This window comes from Micromys minutus, assembly GCF_963924665.1.
Source record: "Micromys minutus genome assembly, chromosome: 4".
Classification (NCBI taxonomy): Eukaryota; Metazoa; Chordata; class Mammalia; order Rodentia; family Muridae; genus Micromys; species Micromys minutus.
Genome location: NC_137973.1, coordinates 2,830,108 through 2,848,786, shown reverse-complemented (window position 1 = coordinate 2,848,786; position 18,679 = coordinate 2,830,108). Strand labels below are relative to the sequence as shown.

Below are 18,679 nucleotides of genomic sequence, written 5' to 3'. Positions count from 1 at the left end.
TGACTAGGTTTCTTGTCAATGATAACAAACATGTATCATCAAAAGTTTAATAATGCATTTTACAAAATATGCCTGTATTCTTTACAGAAATGAAATATAAATGTGTCTAAGTAAAAAATGAGGTAGTGACTCCAATTATCTCTTTTAATCAATTCCCAATATACATTATGCAACCTGTAATCCAATATCATTGCTTGGATTCCAAAATGTCAGCTTCATGTCAGCCAAACATTCATATCTTTCCAGATTATGATGAGTCCTGAATCTACAATTGTTCTTAAAATCCTTACAAATTTTGTTTTTAACAATTTGTCTTAGCTATTTAAAGGAAAGACTAAAATCTAAGGTCCTATTACAATATAGTGAGTGCCACACAAAAAGGTGGATGTTAGGGGATAAAAACTATAGCTGGAATCTGGGATATTAGATTCTACTGTGCCTGTCCGTCATCTTCTGTCACACAACACATGTTGATAAGATATGAACATTCTTGCCAGGACTGTGCTCATGTATATAATTCCTGCTTGTCTGTGTGCATCCCTCCCATTTACATAGATGGGGAACTTGGGTATCCCTGCTTTGATCTTGTCAACACCACAGGAGGTCCACTTAATATCACTAATGTCTTCCTTCTTCTTTGCCTGATAATTTTCCCTTTACTCTTATATTACACTCTGTCAATTTACCAGAGGCCACAGTGGCTGGGACGATTGCACTTCCACTTAACTTTCATTTTCAGGTGTTCACACTGCATTCAGTGCTGGTGCTCTTATACCCCAGGTAACATCCTTCATTCTATGACTCTACAAAGCTGGTAAATGTATTGATATGAGTATTTTTAAAGAGACCAAAAGCAATGCCCACTCTTTACTTATGTTTAAAGATTATCCTACCAATAGATAAAACTAGAAAACATTTGGAATTCTGTTGTTTCCTTGAACATTTCTAAATCACGCTGCATTTTTAACTCCTTCTTACTTTACTTCTGTTCTTTATTCTCCTACTGAGACAAGTTTACACTGTGTAACTTGTATCAGTCTCTGGGATTTGGACCATGCCCATTACCAATTTGGCGTTTCTTGGGAATTATATGAGGTTAGAGAAATGTGTCCTACCAGCCAAAAATTTCAAGCAAGTGATATGGTAGGAAGACTGATCAAGGCAAGGGTCAGACTGTGAAATTCTTTACCATTTATTTGCTTGACTATTGACACTGAGTAGGGAGAATATTTCATGGACTTAGCAGAAGTGTTGATTTTTCATGATTTTTGACATATATTTCATGGGAATATGAACCAACGCCTCCAGAGCCAAGTTTTGCTGCTCTGTGGAGAGCTTGTGACCACATTAGGTCCTTGTTTGAGAAATTCAGCTGCAGCAGGTAGGGAAGATGAAGATCAACAACATGTCCTGTGTGACAGATTTCCTTTATGCTAAAGAAAACATGCTCTTACTGACCTTAAGTTTAGGAGACAAGGTGTAAGTCAGACAAAAGTATTTTTTCCCTCATTGATATTAAAGGATTCTGTTTAATGTCTCTGTGATCATATAGAGTTAACATCAATCCTATGAACTTTTATACCCCTGGACATGACCATGTATTTATAACGGAAGCTAGCAATTCAAATGCATAATACCTAGACAATTTCTTGCTAATCATTTCTAGCCCAGCTAATTTGGGCATTTTCTGAGAAATGAAGAGTTTCCATTTTCCTAAATCAGCCACTACCTCCTCTTTGCCCATTTCAACATTTTTTTTTCTCCAATACCAACTTTCATGTGAGAAATCATTCTCACTGCAGATGCAATACAAACATCTTTTTATCCCAGATTGGGAGCCCTAAACAAACCACATCCAGACACAGCCAAAACTGACTCAGTCAAACTATGGATTTTACAGTGCTAACTCAAAGAAATATGAGTGAGGAGTTACATACAAGATGAGAAAATTTTCTGAGACAGATGCATTACCCATCCTATTGAGTAACAGCTCAAAATATCTCTGAACCTTGAGAATAGGTTTCAAGCACCTGAAAGATATATTTACACTAGTTGGTCTGAATAACTAACAGGCATCTAAGCTGGTTCCTGTCTCTCCCAGCTGATGGACAGGTTTCAAGTGTCTTTGCACCTTGTCTTCTCTGAGTCTCCCTGCACTGTAACTGAGAAGGGCTCTCAGCTTTCCTTGCTTTCTCTGTCAGAGAGATACCTAGTGACTGTACTCAGTTACATGGACTTCCTAAAGGTGTTTTTGAGATATTTATATTACTACTTAAAGAGCTTGCCTGAAAAGATGAAATTTTGAATTTGGGAGGAAACTATATCACAACAGCAACATAAAAAATAGGAATTCATTTTGGAACTTTGTATCTTTACAATGGGAAAGTGGGGTAAGTAGAATTATATTATCCTAAAACTCCTGTCTCAGGAAAATGAGATATTATATTCCTAAACTTTAGTATAAGCATATTTCACACTAGTTAATACATGCAATTGTACTTCACATCAATGGCATATTAAGATTGTCCGGAAGCCAAAACTAAGAAAAAAAAGGTAAAAATTAAATTTCACAAATTATTTAACATAGTATGTTTAAAGTACTATTTATTGTGTTGTAATAATTTAACATGGTGTCATGATATTAAAATGATTATGTGAAACTATTTATTAGATAGGTTTCATTCTTTTTAAACATTTATAACCTAGTATGCATTGTATGTGCACAGCCTATCTCAATTTAGCCAATCATTCTTTCAGTTTTAATTGCCACCTCTGGCTTGAGAATATCAGAGTTGGTAACAAAAACAGCATTAGAAAAAAAGAGAATACCATGAATTACATATGAGATCAATATACTTTCTGTACAAATATTTATTTTTATTCTAAATATTTAAATGCATATAAATTACTTTTTTATTTGTTAAATTCTTCTCTCACTCCTAATTATTAGATACGGGAATACTTTTACAGAATGAAATTTACTACCCATGATGGAAGCAAAATTGAGCTTGATGAATATGGAGATATGAAAAATGGATACTATGACATCCTCAACTGGCACATGGATAACACTGGAGAAATCTCCTTTGTGAAGGTTGGAGAATACAAATTCACAGTGTCAAAATATGAACTTTTTCTTCCAAAGAACTCATCGTTGTTTTGGAACACTGAATCTTCAAGGGTTGGTTTGACTGACATTATTATTTAAATACAGAGATAAAAGTTTATTTTTTAAGGCACTAAATAAATGCAAACACCCAAGGTTTAACCATATTTCAAATCATTTTTCTTAATCTAGCATATGGGTTTTAAAATTTTTGTTTGTTCATTAAGAATATAAAGAATCAATGTTAAATTAAAATGCACAAAAACTTTAAAATAATTTTGTAATATTTAGATATTTTGAGAATGTTTCAATCTAACATAGTAATTTTAATATCTTTGAAAGGGGGTTTACATTCTTCTAATTTTTAATTTTATATTCAAATAGTAATTTATTAACCTATCACATTTACTTTTTTGTGATTTTTTATTTGCTTTCCAACAACAGTTTCCCTCAATTCTTTCCCCTGCCCTGACTCCACCTTATTTCTTCTCTACCCACATCCACTCCTGTAGTGGTAAACACTGGAAAAGCAGCAAAAGTACCAAGCACCAGGCCATCTACTCCTTGCTACTCTCTGTCCCAGGGAGCAGGACATGTTTTAAGATGCTCTGCCCCTGAACCCTGCTCACATTCCCAGTATTCACACCCTGTGTCAATACTCACAATTTCCAGTAACCCAACAAAATCAGAACTCTTGAAGATTGTAGTTCATCAATAAGATTTATATCAGTAAATTCTAACTCTGTGAAATATCCATACAATAAATCCAGAGCCAATTGATATTGATATAAACTGCCTACGTAGATAAGAAAAATTATCCTGTAAAATACATACCTCATACATATTCATAGCTACCTGTGGTTATTTAGAGTAACATGGGTCTAGATCATCATCTTCCATCTTCTCTTCTGTTTTTCTTCTCCTACTTCCTCTGCCTTTCCAAAACTCTGTTCCTGCCTATATTTTTTCACTGCCCGATCAATATTAAAAGTTCTAGCCAGAACAATTAAAGAACAAAAATAGGACCAAAGGATACAAAATGGAAAATAGAATTTCAAGATTCTTTTTGGGTGTGTGTTTCAGCAGGGGGCAGTCTTCTTTTATTCTATCCTAGTTCTCTGAGCTATCCACATTCTGGATCTTGGCATTTGAGACAGAATTGTGTGTGTTATGAATCTCAGGACCAGGAATTGACTGGCCACTCCCACAATTTCACTTCAGCTTTTCACACAGCGCATATTATACATAGTCCAAGTTGTAGGTTGAAATTAGAATCTAGCTTGGTGTCCTAATCCCTCTACTAGGAGTCTCTCCTGGTTAAAGGAGATTTGAGTTCAAGCTTCTAATTTCCAACTGCTGACAGTTTCAGCTAAAATCACCCTCTTAGATTTATAGGAATTTCTACTGCCCTGAGTTTCTAACTTTTTCTCACAGTAGCTCAGAATTCCATTGTGTCTGTATTCACTTTCTCTATCCTTAACTGAATTAACCCTTCTCACATCCACCTTCTGTGTCTTGTCTAGCTTCCAGATTCAGTCTGCACAACAGTGTGTCCTCCTGGGACCCGGAGGAGAAATCGGCCAGGACAACCCTTATGCTGCTTTGATTGCATCTCTTGTGAGGATGGATATGTGTCAGAGAAACCAGGTAGAAATGGACACCTTTTCATGATGCAATAATGATGCAATTAGGTTAAACAATTCCTGACAAAGGCATCCTTGAAATCATTTTTTTCTAAAAGATATAAGGAAAATATGGCAAAATATTTAACATCTATCAAATTATTAAATGTCTTATGCAGTGTGCATGAAGAATAATATTGTTGTCAATAATACATTTGGAAAAGGCCTACAAATATGTGAATAAGGAAACACCAAATAATACATAAAATGTAAAATATAAATAAAATAATAAAATTTTCTAAGTACTTTTTGTTGAACTAGTCAGAACACTAACTGGAGTTGGAGAAAAGCTTTCAAGTTTGTCTTAAGGTTCAAAGCACTGAAGGCACATGAATTGCCCAGTCGTTGAGTCTTGAACTGCTGTGACAACCAGCTTAGATGCTGCTCAGTGGAGGTAATGTAGACATGTTTGGTTTCTAGAAATATGTTTAAGGAGGTCTACTTATATTTCTAATTATTTTTGTTGAATAAACTAAAATTAATTTGACTTTTGTCAGAGACCACAAGTGTAGTCATGCAAACTTAATAAATGGTCTGTGGTGGACAGATGCCACCTGTAACCTGTACAACTGGCTTGCTTAAGGTCCCACAGTCTACACGAAGACTTTATCCAATCTGTCCAGACCCAGAATCAGAGTAGTTGAAAGAAAAGAACAGTTTTACCTAAATCTATAAATTAACATGGAGTCAAATCTTTATATCATCTTCAAAAATCTCAGCTCTACTTGCTCTTTCTCATTCACCAAAGCTTAGTCTTGGAGCCTCCCTCTGAACTTAGCCGTTTCAACCTCAGGGACCAGAACTTGTGGTTTGGCTCATCTACCCATCATGATCCTCATCACTCAATCAATAAGAATATATATAATTAGGTACTTCTGAGCAGACAAATACATGATTCTCCATCATGACAGGATATTACAGGAGTGGCTGAAAACGTTAGTTTTTAACCAGCAGATCACCAGTCATCTTCACTGTTTCATATCACAAGCTGTGACTTTCTCATCCTGGGTTCTTCCCCATTTGATAAAGACACAGACCTCTTCATCCAATAGATAGATGAGAAAGAAAACATCTCATTCATAAACAAAAAACCATCAAAAACAACTTGAGATGGGAAGTCATAATTTATTGATACTAAAAATCACTCTGAATCTGTCAGAGCATATGAATTAAGGCCACTTTTAAGGCAATAAAATTGAGATATTATATAGATTTTATAATGGATTTTCAATAAACCCTGCTAAGGTCTTTATTCCAGAATGCTCACAATTAATTGTGACATATTATTTAAAGTCAATAGTCAGTCATCTTCTTTTATTTGTTCTCAATAGGCCAACAGATATGTAATCCATGTGGTGAAGATGACTGGTCCAATGCAGAGAAGAACAAGTGTGTGCCAAAGCTTGTGGAATTCCTAGCTTATGAGGAGGCTCTGGGGTTCACCCTCGTCATCCTTTCCATATTTGGGGCTCTTGTGGTCCTGGCAGTAACTGTTGTGTATGTGATCCACAGGCACACGCCACTGGTGAAAGCCAATGACCGGGAGCTGAGCTTCCTCATTCAGATGTCTCTGATTATCACAGTGCTGTCTTCCATGCTGTTCATAGGAAAACCACACAACTGGTCCTGCATGGCCCGCCAGGTCACTCTGGCACTGGGCTTTTGCCTTTGTCTGTCTTCCATTCTTGGAAAGACTATCTCACTCTTTTTTGCCTACAGGATTTCCGTATCCAAAACCCGGCTTACATCCATGCACCCCATTTGTCGTAAACTCATTGTGCTGATCTGTGTTGCAGGGGAGGTTGGTGTATGCGCAGCTTACTTGGTGTTGGAGCCTCCAAGGATGTTCAAGAACATTGAACCTCAGAATGTAAAGATCATCTTTGAATGCAATGAAGGTTCTATAGAGTTTCTGTGCTCCATATTCGGGGTTGATGTTCTTCTGGCTCTGCTGTGTTTCCTTACAACCTTTGTGGCTCGCCAGCTGCCAGATAACTATTATGAAGGGAAATGCATCACTTTTGGGATGCTGGTCTTTTTTATTGTCTGGATCTCTTTTGTCCCTGCTTACTTGAGCACCAAAGGCAAATTCAAAGTGGCTGTGGAGATATTTGCCATTTTGGCATCCAGTTATGGCTTGTTAGGCTGTTTATTTCTTCCCAAGTGCTTCATTATCTTGCTGAGGCCAAAGAGGAACACTGATGAAACTGTTGGTGGAAGAGTCCCCACTGTTGACAGGAGCATTCAGCTGACCTCAGCTTCTGTGAGCAGTGAGCTTAAGACCACCACGGTGCCCACTGTTCTGGATGAGTAGAGCTGTTAGAATGACAGTTTACCAGTTAAGTACCTCCTATAGAAGATATCTTTATTTCAAAGAAAGGTTACACTTAGTTAACTAAACAATTAAAATGATGCTTTCTTGGAGGGGACAATTCAGGAATATTTGTCATGAAATTTTGCAGAGTAAAGTAAAATTTAATCACACTATGGAATGTTATAAAATGTTTTCAAAGTTCTAGTCTTCTACATAGTTGTCATATAGATAAATGATAGATAGATATAGATAGATAGATAGATAGATAGATAGATAGATAGATAGATAGAGACAGATAGAAAAGATTAAAAATCAAATGTCAGTAAATACTGACTGTTAGTACCACAGGGAAATATTTGTGTTGAGAATTCCTAGAGAAACAGATTATAAAAGTAATTGATACCCCCACAAGTAATGGAACTATTTTCATGTGTATCTTTTGACTTAAAGTAAACATTTAATCTAAAAAAGATTAAATATAACCTTTGTTGATTAAACAGATATGCATTGCTTTAAAACATGCTTGTTATAGTTAAAATAAAATATCTTCCTGTAAAATAATCATTGCCTAATTTATTGTGTTATTTAATTCTTTGTAATCCATGACTTATAAAATACTACAATGTCTCTTACAGCATTGAAATGTATTTCTTTTGGGTAAAAATTCTAAGTTTTTTCTAAAAAAAATCTTAGTAATTATGGGTGAGCATTTGTGTGTATTACTACTGGTCTTCAGAGATTAGATTGGAATTAATTTTGTCAGGTTGAAGCATAATTATGTGGTTGTCGTCTTGAAAAGCAGTGTGAAGATTAATTATTTGACAAACACAACTGCAAAACATTTTTCATAGGGCGGACCAAATAAGATGCAGGATTCATTTTCTGTGTTCTGTTCTGTTCTGCTCTGCTCAGTTCAATATTATTTTCCATTCATTTTGGTTTGTTTGAGCTATTGAAACCCACAGAAGACATATTCTGTGTTAATTAATCTTCTTGGCTCATGCTTTCATAGTTGATTCTTGAATGAAAATTCTCATTGTGAAACAGGTATACCAATAAAGGGAATGATACATTTCAGATGAGCCTCCATAAAGAAATCCTAGTCTCAACTCTTCTCTGCTTCTCACCTCCCAATGGCTTTCCATCATCAATGAAACATCAGCTTTCATATCCCAACGTTAAACACCTTCTAAATTGCTCCCTGGTTTCAACGGTTGGCTCTTTCAACTCACAACCATTTCACAAAACTCAACTCCATATACCCCCCCAGAGCTTCCAAGAACTAAAATACCAACCAATGGGTAAGCATAATGAGATGCATGGATCCAGCCATATATTTTTAGAGATTGTTGTGATAAGTGAAATAAGACAGAATCAGAACAACAAATATTGCAAAAATGTATAATAAAATATTTCAAAACAAAAACAACACACCCAAGTGCTTATTCCATGGCCCTGAATTTTCAGTGCACTGGAAGTTAGGTACCACTATGATCAGTGACCTTGTGATGGAGGTATAGGAAAGACTGAGCATGCAGTAGAGAGATGGTAAAGAAAGTGAGGGTGGAGAAGGTCTAGCTGCAAACATAAAACTAGCGAAAACTGCCATATGAGGAGTCTGCTCAACTCTCTGAGGCCATGGTGATGTCTAGGACAAGGCATCTACAAAGAGCCATGTTGAAGTCCATGGTCTTAATGCTAATGAAGTTTCTACTCATGTCTGGGGAACATGTTGACACTAAAGGCCATTGAAGATATCTTGGTCCTACACAGTGGATTATACTGATGGGTAATGAATAGTGTTGATAAATCATAAAAGAACAAAGTATCAAACTTCCCCTTATCAAAAAGGTAGGTAATGGAGGCCCACTGCTTTGTTCTATGAAAAAGAAGCAAAATAAATACCAAGGTTAGACATATTAATAAATTATACAAGAATATATAACAAAAGCAATGTACCACTGCAGGAAATTAACAATAACAGTAGCAGGTTTGCTCTAATGGCATTTTTTTTAGGTTAAAGAAAATCTGTACTTTACCCTTAAGACTTAAAAATACAATGCTCAGGACATGGAAATCTGCTCAGACTGGCTTGGAGTTTTTGTTTTTTTGTTTTTTTGTTTTTGTTTCTGCCTAATGTTCTTGGGCACCGAAGATCCTTTTGTTGTTGTTCCTGTTGTTGTTACAATTTATTTTATTTAATACAATATGAAATACCTCAGTGTGACTCTAATTATGCAAGTGAAGGAACTCTATGACAAGAATGTCAAATCTCTAAAGAAGAAAATGGAGGAAGATCTCGGAAAATAAAAAGATCTCCCATGCTCATAGATCGGAAGGATCAACATTGTAAAAATGGCCATCTTACCAACAGCTATCGACAAATTCAATGCAATCCCCAACAAAATTCTAACCCAATTTTTCAGAGAATTGTAAAGAGCAATGTGCAATTACTTCAGGAATAACAAAAGACCTAGAATAGTGAAATCTATCCTCAACAACAAGAAAACATCTGCGGGAATCACTATCCCTTACCTCAAGCTATATTACAAGGCAATTGTGTTAAATACTGCATGGTACTGGTACAGATATAGGCACATGGATCAATGGAATAGGATAGGAGATCCAGAAATGAGCCCGCACATAAACATTCACTTGATTCTTCACAAAGGATCGGTAAATATTCAATGGAAAAAGGACAGCCACTTCAATAAATGGTGTTGGTCCAACTGGTACACAGCATGCAGAAGAATGAAAATAGACCCTTTCTTATCTCCTTGTACAAAGCTCAAGTGCAATTGGATCAAAGATCTCCACATTAAACTAGGGACACTGAAATTGGTAGAAGAGAAAGTAGGGAAAACCTTAGAAAACATAGACACGGGAGAAAATTTCATGGACAGAATACCAATGGTTCATGCTCTATGGTCAAATATTGGCAAATAAGACTTAATGAAATGACAAAGTTTCTGTAAGGCTAAGGACACGTTCAAGAAATCTAAACAGCAGCCAAAAGTTTGGGAAAAGATCTTTACCAACCCCACATCTGATAGAGGCCTAATATCCAAGTTATACAAACAACTCAAGAAGTTAAACACCAGAGAGTCAAACAACCCTATTTTTAAAAAAAATAGGGTACAAAGCTAAACAAAAAGTTATAAATTGAGGAATGTTGAATGGCTGAGAAGCATATAAGGAACTTTTGGACATCATTAGCCATCAGGGAAATCCAACTAAAACAGCTCTGAGACTCCTCCTCACACCACTCAGAATGGATAAGATTAAAAATTCAAATGACAATAGATGCTGTTGAGGATGTGGTGGAAGAGGATCACTTTCCAACTGTTGGTTGGATTGTAAACTTGTACAACCATTCTGGAAATCAGTCTGGTGATTCCTCAGAAAATTGGACATAGTACTACCTGAAGACCCAGTTATTCTACTTCTGGGTATGTACCCTAGAGAATCTCAAACACAAAACAAAGACACATGCACCACAATGCTCATAGCACCCTATTAATAATAGCCAAAAGCTGGAAAGAACCCAGATGTCCTTCCATAGATGAAAGGATACAAAAATCGTGGTATATTTGCATAATGGAATAGTACTCAGCTATCAGAAACAAAGACTTTATGAAATTCTTAAGAAAATGGATGAATCTGCAGAATATCATCCTGTGTGAGGTAACCCAGTCACAAAAGAACAGACACAATATGCAGTCACTGATTATTGGATACTAACCCCAGAATGCTCTGAAAACCACAGAAACAACTCATAGACTATATGAAGTTCATGAAAAACAAATGCCAAAAATAAAGTAAAGAAAATGAAAATACATTTCGCTTAATTTTTACACACCAAGAAAAGCCTATTTACAGGTTACATATTGTTTTACATGTACTTTATGCTCATGGTAACTAATAAGATTTTAATGCATACTATCAAGATGTTATAATAATAAAGTACTGACAAAAAACATATTCATATACTATTGTGCAAATATGCTTAAGATCTGTACATTTGTCTTTCTTTTTTAAAATAAAGTTGTTCAATTTAATTTTAAAAAGTAACAAAAGGAATCTCAGGCAGTGGAATAACGCTTACACATATTTACACTTGAGTAAACCCCATATATATACACTGTTTAGAATTTCTTTGGACACAGGACTGGCGAGAGCCAGGTGAGAATGTATTCTGAATAGCCAGGGGGCAGAGAGACCTCAGCAGAGCCCACAGAAAGTGTGCACCTCCCAGGCTTGATCCAGGGATCCAGGAACACGGTGGCATTGGGCCCTCTGTTCCCAGCCAGCGGCTTCTGGGGTGTACCACAGGCGCTCAGAACATCTGCCACCAAGAAGAGCAGAGATCCAGGGACACAGACCAGATACAAGGGAAAGGCAAGAACCAATCACTGACAACAAGATGGCAAGAGGAAAGTGAAAGAACGTACCCCACGGAAACCAAGACAGCCTGGTAACACTAGAACCCAGCTCTCCCATTACAACAAACAGTGGAATGCCAAACACTCCAGAAAAAGAAGACTCAGACACGAAATCCTACCTCAAGATGATGATAGAGATTCTTAAACAAGAACGGGATGAAAAGCATAAAGAATTAGAAGCTTATAAAGAGGAAACAAGAAAAACACTCAAAGACTCAAAGAACTAGAAGAAAACAGAACCAAAAAGATGAAGGAATGGACGAAGGAATATAAAACAGAAATGGACATAATAAAAACAAAAACACTTTAGAGACAACCCTAGAGGTAGTAACCCTAAAAAGAAATCAGAAGTTACAGATGCAAGCATTTCCAACAGACTACAAGAGATGGAAGAGAGAATCTCCGGGGCTGAAGACAACATTGAAAACAGACTAAACAGTCAGAGAAGAGTCAAAAACCAAAAAGCTCCTAACCCAAAATGTCCAGAGATCCAAGCCACAATGAGAAGACCAAACCTAAGGATAATAGAAATAGAAGAGGGTGAAGAATATCAACAAAGAGGTACAGTAAATATCTTCAACAAAATCCTGGAAGAAAACTTCCCTACCCTTAAAAAAGAGATGGCCATGAGCATAAAAGAAGCCTACAGAACTCCAAATAGGTTGGACCAGAAAAGAAATTCCTCCCGAAACACAATAGTCTAAACACCAAGTGCCCAAAGCAAAGAAAGAATGCTAAAAGCAGTAAGGGTAAAAGGTTATGCAACATGTAAAGGCAGGCCAATCAGAATCACACCCAATTTCTCAACAGAGACTATGAAAGCTAGAAGAGCCTGGACAGACATCATGCAGACCCTAAGAGAGCACAAGTGCCAGCCCAAGCTGCTATAGCCAGTGAACCTATAAATCGCCATAGATGGTGAAAGGAAGATATTCCAAGACAAAATGAAATTTACACAATATCTGACCACAAACCCAGCACTACAACAAATTATAGGTGGAAAACCCAATACAGTGGGTCAAACCACCTAACAGTAAAAACAAGAAAACTTCTAAGCAAGAAAACCAAAAGAAGTAAGACACACAGGCACAATTCAACCTACCAAAGCAACAATAGCAAGAAACAGCAACCACTATTCCTTGATATCTATTAACATAAATGGATTCAACTCCCCAATTAAAAGATATATAAGACTGGATATATAAACAAAACCGAGCATTTTGCTGAATACAGGAAACTCATCTCAGGGACAAATACAAACACTATCTCAAAATTAAAGGTTGGGAAAAAACCTTCCAAGCAAATTGCCCCAAGAAACAAGGTGGAGTGGCCATTCCAATATCGAATAAAGTAGATTTTTAACCAAAAGATATCAAAAAAGGTAAGGAAAGACACTGTTTACTCATTACAGGGGAAACCTGTCAGGAGGAACTCTGAATCCTTAACATATATCCTCCAAATTCAAAAGCACCCACATTCATAAAAGAAACCCTACTAAAGCTCAAAAAATACATTTTACCCCACACAATCATAGTGGGAGACATTAATAGCACACTCTCACAAATTGACAGATCATGGAATCAGAACCTGAACAAGGACACAGTAAATCTAACAGAGACTATGAACCAACAGGAATTAATAATATCTATAGAACATATCATCCTAAAACAAAAGAATACACATTCTTCTCAGCACATAACAAAAACTTCTCAAAAATTGACCACAAAACTGGACACAGAACAAGCCTTAATCAATACAAGAAGATCGAAATACTCCCACACATCCATTCAGATCACCATGGTCTAAGGCTGGTGTTTAATAACAATAAAGACAACAAAAAGCCCATATACACATGGAAATTAAACAATGCTCTATTATAGAATAGCAGGGTCAAAGAAAAATAAAGAAAGAAATTAATGATTTTCTAGAATTCAAAAAAGTATAAACAGGAGATACTCAAAAATATGGAATGCAGTTAAAGCAGTACTGAAAGGAAAACTCATAGCACTGAGGGCTTCCAAAAAGAAACTGGAGAGAGCATACACTAGAAACCTGACAGCATAATCAAAACTCTAGAACAAATGAAGCAAAAACACCCAAGAGGAGTAGATGGCAAGATATAAGCAAACTCAGAGCAGAAGCTGACCAAATAGAAACAAAAAGAACCCTTTAAAGAATCAACAAACCAAGAGCTGGTACTTTAAGAAAATTAGCAAGATTGATAAACTTTAATCAGACTAACTAGAGGGCAAAGAGTATTCATATTAACAATATCATAAGGGAAAGTGGAGAAATAATGACTGATACTGAGGAAATTCAAGAAATCATCAGATACTACTACTACAAAAGCCTATACTCAACAAAGCTGAAAAATCTGGAGGAAATGGATGAATTCCTAGAGATATACAAGATACCAAACTTAAACCAGGATGAGGAAAACCATCTAAATAATCCCATAACACCTAAAGAAATAGAAGCAGTCATCAAAATCCTTCCAAACAAAAAAATCACAGCTCCACATGGGTTAAGTGCAGAGTTTTTCAGACATTGGCTGAAAACATAATACCAATACTCTCCAAGCTATTCAATAAAATAGAATCCGATGAAACACTACCTAACTTAATTTTTGAGGCTACAATAACCCTTGTTCCTAAACCACACAAACCCTACAAGGAAAGAGAACTTCAGAACAAGCTCACTTATGAACATTGATGCAAAAATACTCAACAAAATCCTTGCAAACCGAATCCAAGAACTCATCAAAACGATCATTCACCATGATCAAGTAGGCTTCATCCCTGGAAATCAGGGATGGTTTAATATAAAAAAAAATCCATCGATGTAATCCACCATATAAACCAACTCAAAGAAAAAACCACATAGTTATTTCTCTAGATGCTGAAAAATCATGTGACAAAATCCAACACCACTTCATGTTAAAAGTCTTGAAAGTCAGGAATTCAAGACCCAAACCTAAACATAATTAAAGCAATATACAGCAAACCAACAGCCAACATCAAACTTAATGGTGGAAAACATGAAGCAATCCCACTAAAATCAGGGACTGGAAAAGGCTGCCCACTCTCTCCCTACCTATTCAACATAGTATTGGAAGTCCTGGCTGGAGCAATTAGACAGCAAAAAGAGATCAAGGGGATACAAATCGGAAAAGAAGAGATAAAAACATTGCTCTTTGCCCGATGACATGATAGTGTACTTGAGTGACCCCAAAAATTCCACCAGAGAACTCCTATAGCTGATAAACAAGTTCAGCAAAGTGGCTGGATACAAAATTAACTCAAACAAATCCATAGCTTTTCCATACTCAAAGGACAAACATGTGAAGAAAGAAATTAGGGAAAAGGTACCCTTCACAATCGTCACAATAACTATGAAATACCTTGGTATGACTCTAACTAAGCAAGAGAAGGACCTGAATGACAAGAACTTCAAACCTCTAAAGAAAGAAATTGAAAAGAATCTCAGAAAATGGGAAGATCTCCCATGCTCATGGATTGGAAAGATCAACATCTTAAAAATGGCCATCCTACCAAATGCAATCTACAGATTCCATGGAATCCCCATCAAAATTCCAACCCAGGTCTTCATGGAATTGGAAAGATAAATGTACAATTTCATATGGAATAATAAAAGACCTAGATTAGCGAAATCCATCCTCAACAACAACAACAACAACAAAATCTGCGAAAATCATTATCCCTTTCCTCCAGCTATATTACAAGGCAATTGTGCTGAAAACTGCATGGTACTGGTACAGAAATAGGCATGTGGATCAATGGAATAGAATAGAAGATCCTGAAATGAGCCCTCATGTATATGGTCACCTGATTTTTGACAAAGGAGCAGTAAACATTCAATGGAAAAAGGACAGCCTATTCAACAAATGGTGCTGGTCCAACTGGCACTCAGCATGCAAAAGAATGAAAATATACCCTTTCTTATCTCCTTATACAAAGCTCAAGTGTAAGTGGATCAAAGATCTCCACATTAAACCAGATACACTGAAACTATTAGATGAGAAAGTAGGGAAAACCTAAGAACACATAGGCACAGGAGAAAATTTCCTGAACAAAAAACCAATAGCTCAAGCTCTAAGGTCAAAGATTAACAAATGGGACTTAATGAGATTGCAAAGTTTCTGTAAGGCTAAGGACATTGTCAAGAAAACAAAATGGCAACCAAAAATGGGAAAAGATCTTTACCAACACCACATCAAATAGAGGCCTATTATCCAGGGTATACAAGGAACTCAAAAAGCTAGACACCAGAGAATCAAATTACCCTATTAAAAAATGGGGTACAGAGCTAAACAAAACGTTCTCAGTTGAGGAACACTGAATGGCCGTGAAAAATCTGAGGAAATGCTCCACATCTCTAGGCATCAGGGAAATGCAAATCAAAACAACCCTGAGATTCCACCTCACACCAGTCAGATTGGCCAAGATCCAAAACTCAGAGGACAGCAGATGCTGGCGAGGCTGCGGAGAAAGAGGAACACTTCTCCACTGTTGGTGGGGTTGCAAGCTAATACAACCACTCTGGAAATCAATCTGGTGATACCTCAGAAAATTGGATATAGTACTACCTGAAGACCCAGCTATTCCACTTCTGGGAATATACCCAAGAGACACCTTAGTACACAACAAAGATATATGCACCACAATGTTCATAGTGGCTCTATTTATAATAGCCAGAAGCTGGAAAGAACCCAGATGTCCTTCAGAAGATGAATGGATACAAAAATTGTGGTACATTTACACAGTGGAATACTACTCAGCCACCAGAAAAAATGACTTAACCAAATTCTGAAGAAAATGGCTGCATCTATAGAATATCATCCTGAGTGAGATAACCCAGTCACAAAAGAACAGACATAATATGCAGTCACTGATAGTGGGATGCTAACCCCTGAGGCTTGCACTCCCCCAGAAACAACTCACAGACTGTATGAAGTCCAAGAAATAAAGAAAACAAACAAAATGAAAAAAATATTTACACAACAATTAAACTTTGACTATTTCCATGTTACATTTTGTTTTACATGTACTTTACGCTCATTGTAACTATTAAGTTTTCAATGCATACTATCAAACCTTGAAAAAAATCAAGTACTGACTAAAAATATATTCATATAGTTTTATGTAAAAATTAGTTTAAAATCTGAAAAGAGTATTGACAAAAATGTATAATTTTAAGCAAAAAAATGTTTAAAATCTGTACATTTATCTTTGCTTTGTAAAATAAAGTTGTTTAAAAAAATAACCCATTATGCTCAATCCTTACACACCAAGAAAACTTTGACTGGTTCCGGGTTACATCCTGGTTTTCATGTACTTTTTGCTCATTGTAACTAGTAAGACCTTAATGCAGAGTATCAAACATTAAAAAAAAAGAAAAATATGCCAAGCACTGACAAAAATGTTTTTGTATACATTTATGCAAAACTGTTTAATAATTTATTTTCTTTTATCATTGTTTTTTTAAAATAAAGTTTTTAAAAAAAGGTAATAAGCAATTAATGTCCCATATGCTATGTCTGGTCAGAGGTTGTGCTGCATAAGGAGTTTACCATGACTGATATGACGTTCTGTTTTATTCAGAATACCCATCATGATTCATCAGCAGTATACATAGGTCATGAGTTTTCAGTAAATTCATACAACCTTTAAATACTCCATCTGTGCTCAGGAGGCTATTGTAGGGTCAGGTGTTCTCTTTACTTTCTGGCAAAGGCAAGTCAGGACAGAATCTCTTCCTATTATTAAAGGACACATGAGTATTATTTCCTGTGCTCGTAGTGATCTGTGAGAATGAAACACAGAAAAAGACACTGGAGGAGCCTATAGTCACATCTCAGACACAGAAGGCTATTTGTGTTCTCATGCAATTAAACACCATGGTTACTTGTATCAACATCCATATGCTATCATGTGTCAGGAATTCTTAAACCCCAGTTCAAATTACTTTGAGAAAAACAATCTCTTCTTCATAGTCAATAAAACCAGTTTTCTAACTCATAATTTATGTTGATATGGTTTTCAGTTTACTCTGGAAAATATGCACTCAAAGCCTAAGAATTTCTGGCACTTAGGTTAAGAAATAGGGGAGTTCTGTGATCCTAAGTGAAAAAAAGAGCCACCTGGAGGAGAGATTAGAGGGAGATTCTAAGACGTTCATGTCCCTGTTTTTCTGGGACTAAAAGAGGACATGAATTTTGTGTCCCTATTTTAACTTTTCAATGGGAGCCCACGTCTGATGATTTATGGAAAGTAAACTAAAAAGACACCTTGATGCTGTGCTTGGAAATGAGGACTTGAGCTTCCATGGATGTGCAGTTCACAAGACCCCTTCCACTGAGAGTACAGATATGGCATTTTGTAGCTTTTTCTTGACCTATATTGAATTCTATGGCATGTAGACAATAAAATAACTATTCTTCTGATATAGAACAGTATTCTTAAGAGTCCCAAATTGGATAACAAATGCATCTACACAAATCAGAATTTTCCTAAACCTGAATCTCATTCATGATGTGTGAAAGACTAAGGAATGAGAAAATCATTTTAGTAACACTACTCATTTTAATAGAACAATATACCTTAAAGTAATATTTCTTGATAATTTTATAGCCTCTAGATAACTATTTCTTGTGAGGATTATGTCAAGTAACTGTGGATGATAAATATAATTATCCAAGAGTTATCCTTGGCAACCAAATGATAATTGTCACAAAACAGCTACCCTCTGGAAAGAAAAAAATGTCTGTCATTTGTGAGGCATCATTCTGAGGCATTGTGGAATAGTTCTGGACTGAGCACAGTTCAGTGAGCAATCTCATGCTTTTATAACTGAGTTGTCCCTAACTAGTGAGGCATTTTATTAGAAGAATTTAAACTCTGGAAAGGATGCAGGGAGAGAGCCCCTGAGGTTCAGGCTACTCACAAAGACCAGTCAGAAATACCAAGAAATTATCAGGGACATTGTGTGAGGCTCACACACTTTGGAAAATAAAGACTCTGTAGACACTTGGAACATGGGTAGCACTTGGTCAAGTCCAGTGTGTGACTGGAGGGTAACTTTTGAAAAATGACCCAGATATGGGAAATGAGCACAG

The 18,679-nt window shown here is 36.2% G+C and overlaps 1 protein-coding gene across 1 annotated transcript in view; it reads left to right on the top strand.

The window, feature by feature from the left end:
• LOC308420214 (vomeronasal type-2 receptor 1-like) overlaps positions 1–7,102 on the top strand; it is a gene marked incomplete at both ends in the record, with an annotated part of 42,952 nt that extends 35,850 nt beyond the window's left edge. The window contains 3 exons of the mRNA XM_080916125.1: positions 2,951–3,181; positions 4,630–4,753; positions 6,120–7,102. Coding sequence (XP_080772251.1) covers positions 2,951–3,181; positions 4,630–4,753; positions 6,120–7,102 — 1,338 coding nt within the window. The remainder of the gene's footprint in view (positions 1–2,950; positions 3,182–4,629; positions 4,754–6,119) is intronic.
• Between the last annotated feature and the right edge of the window lie 11,577 nt (positions 7,103–18,679).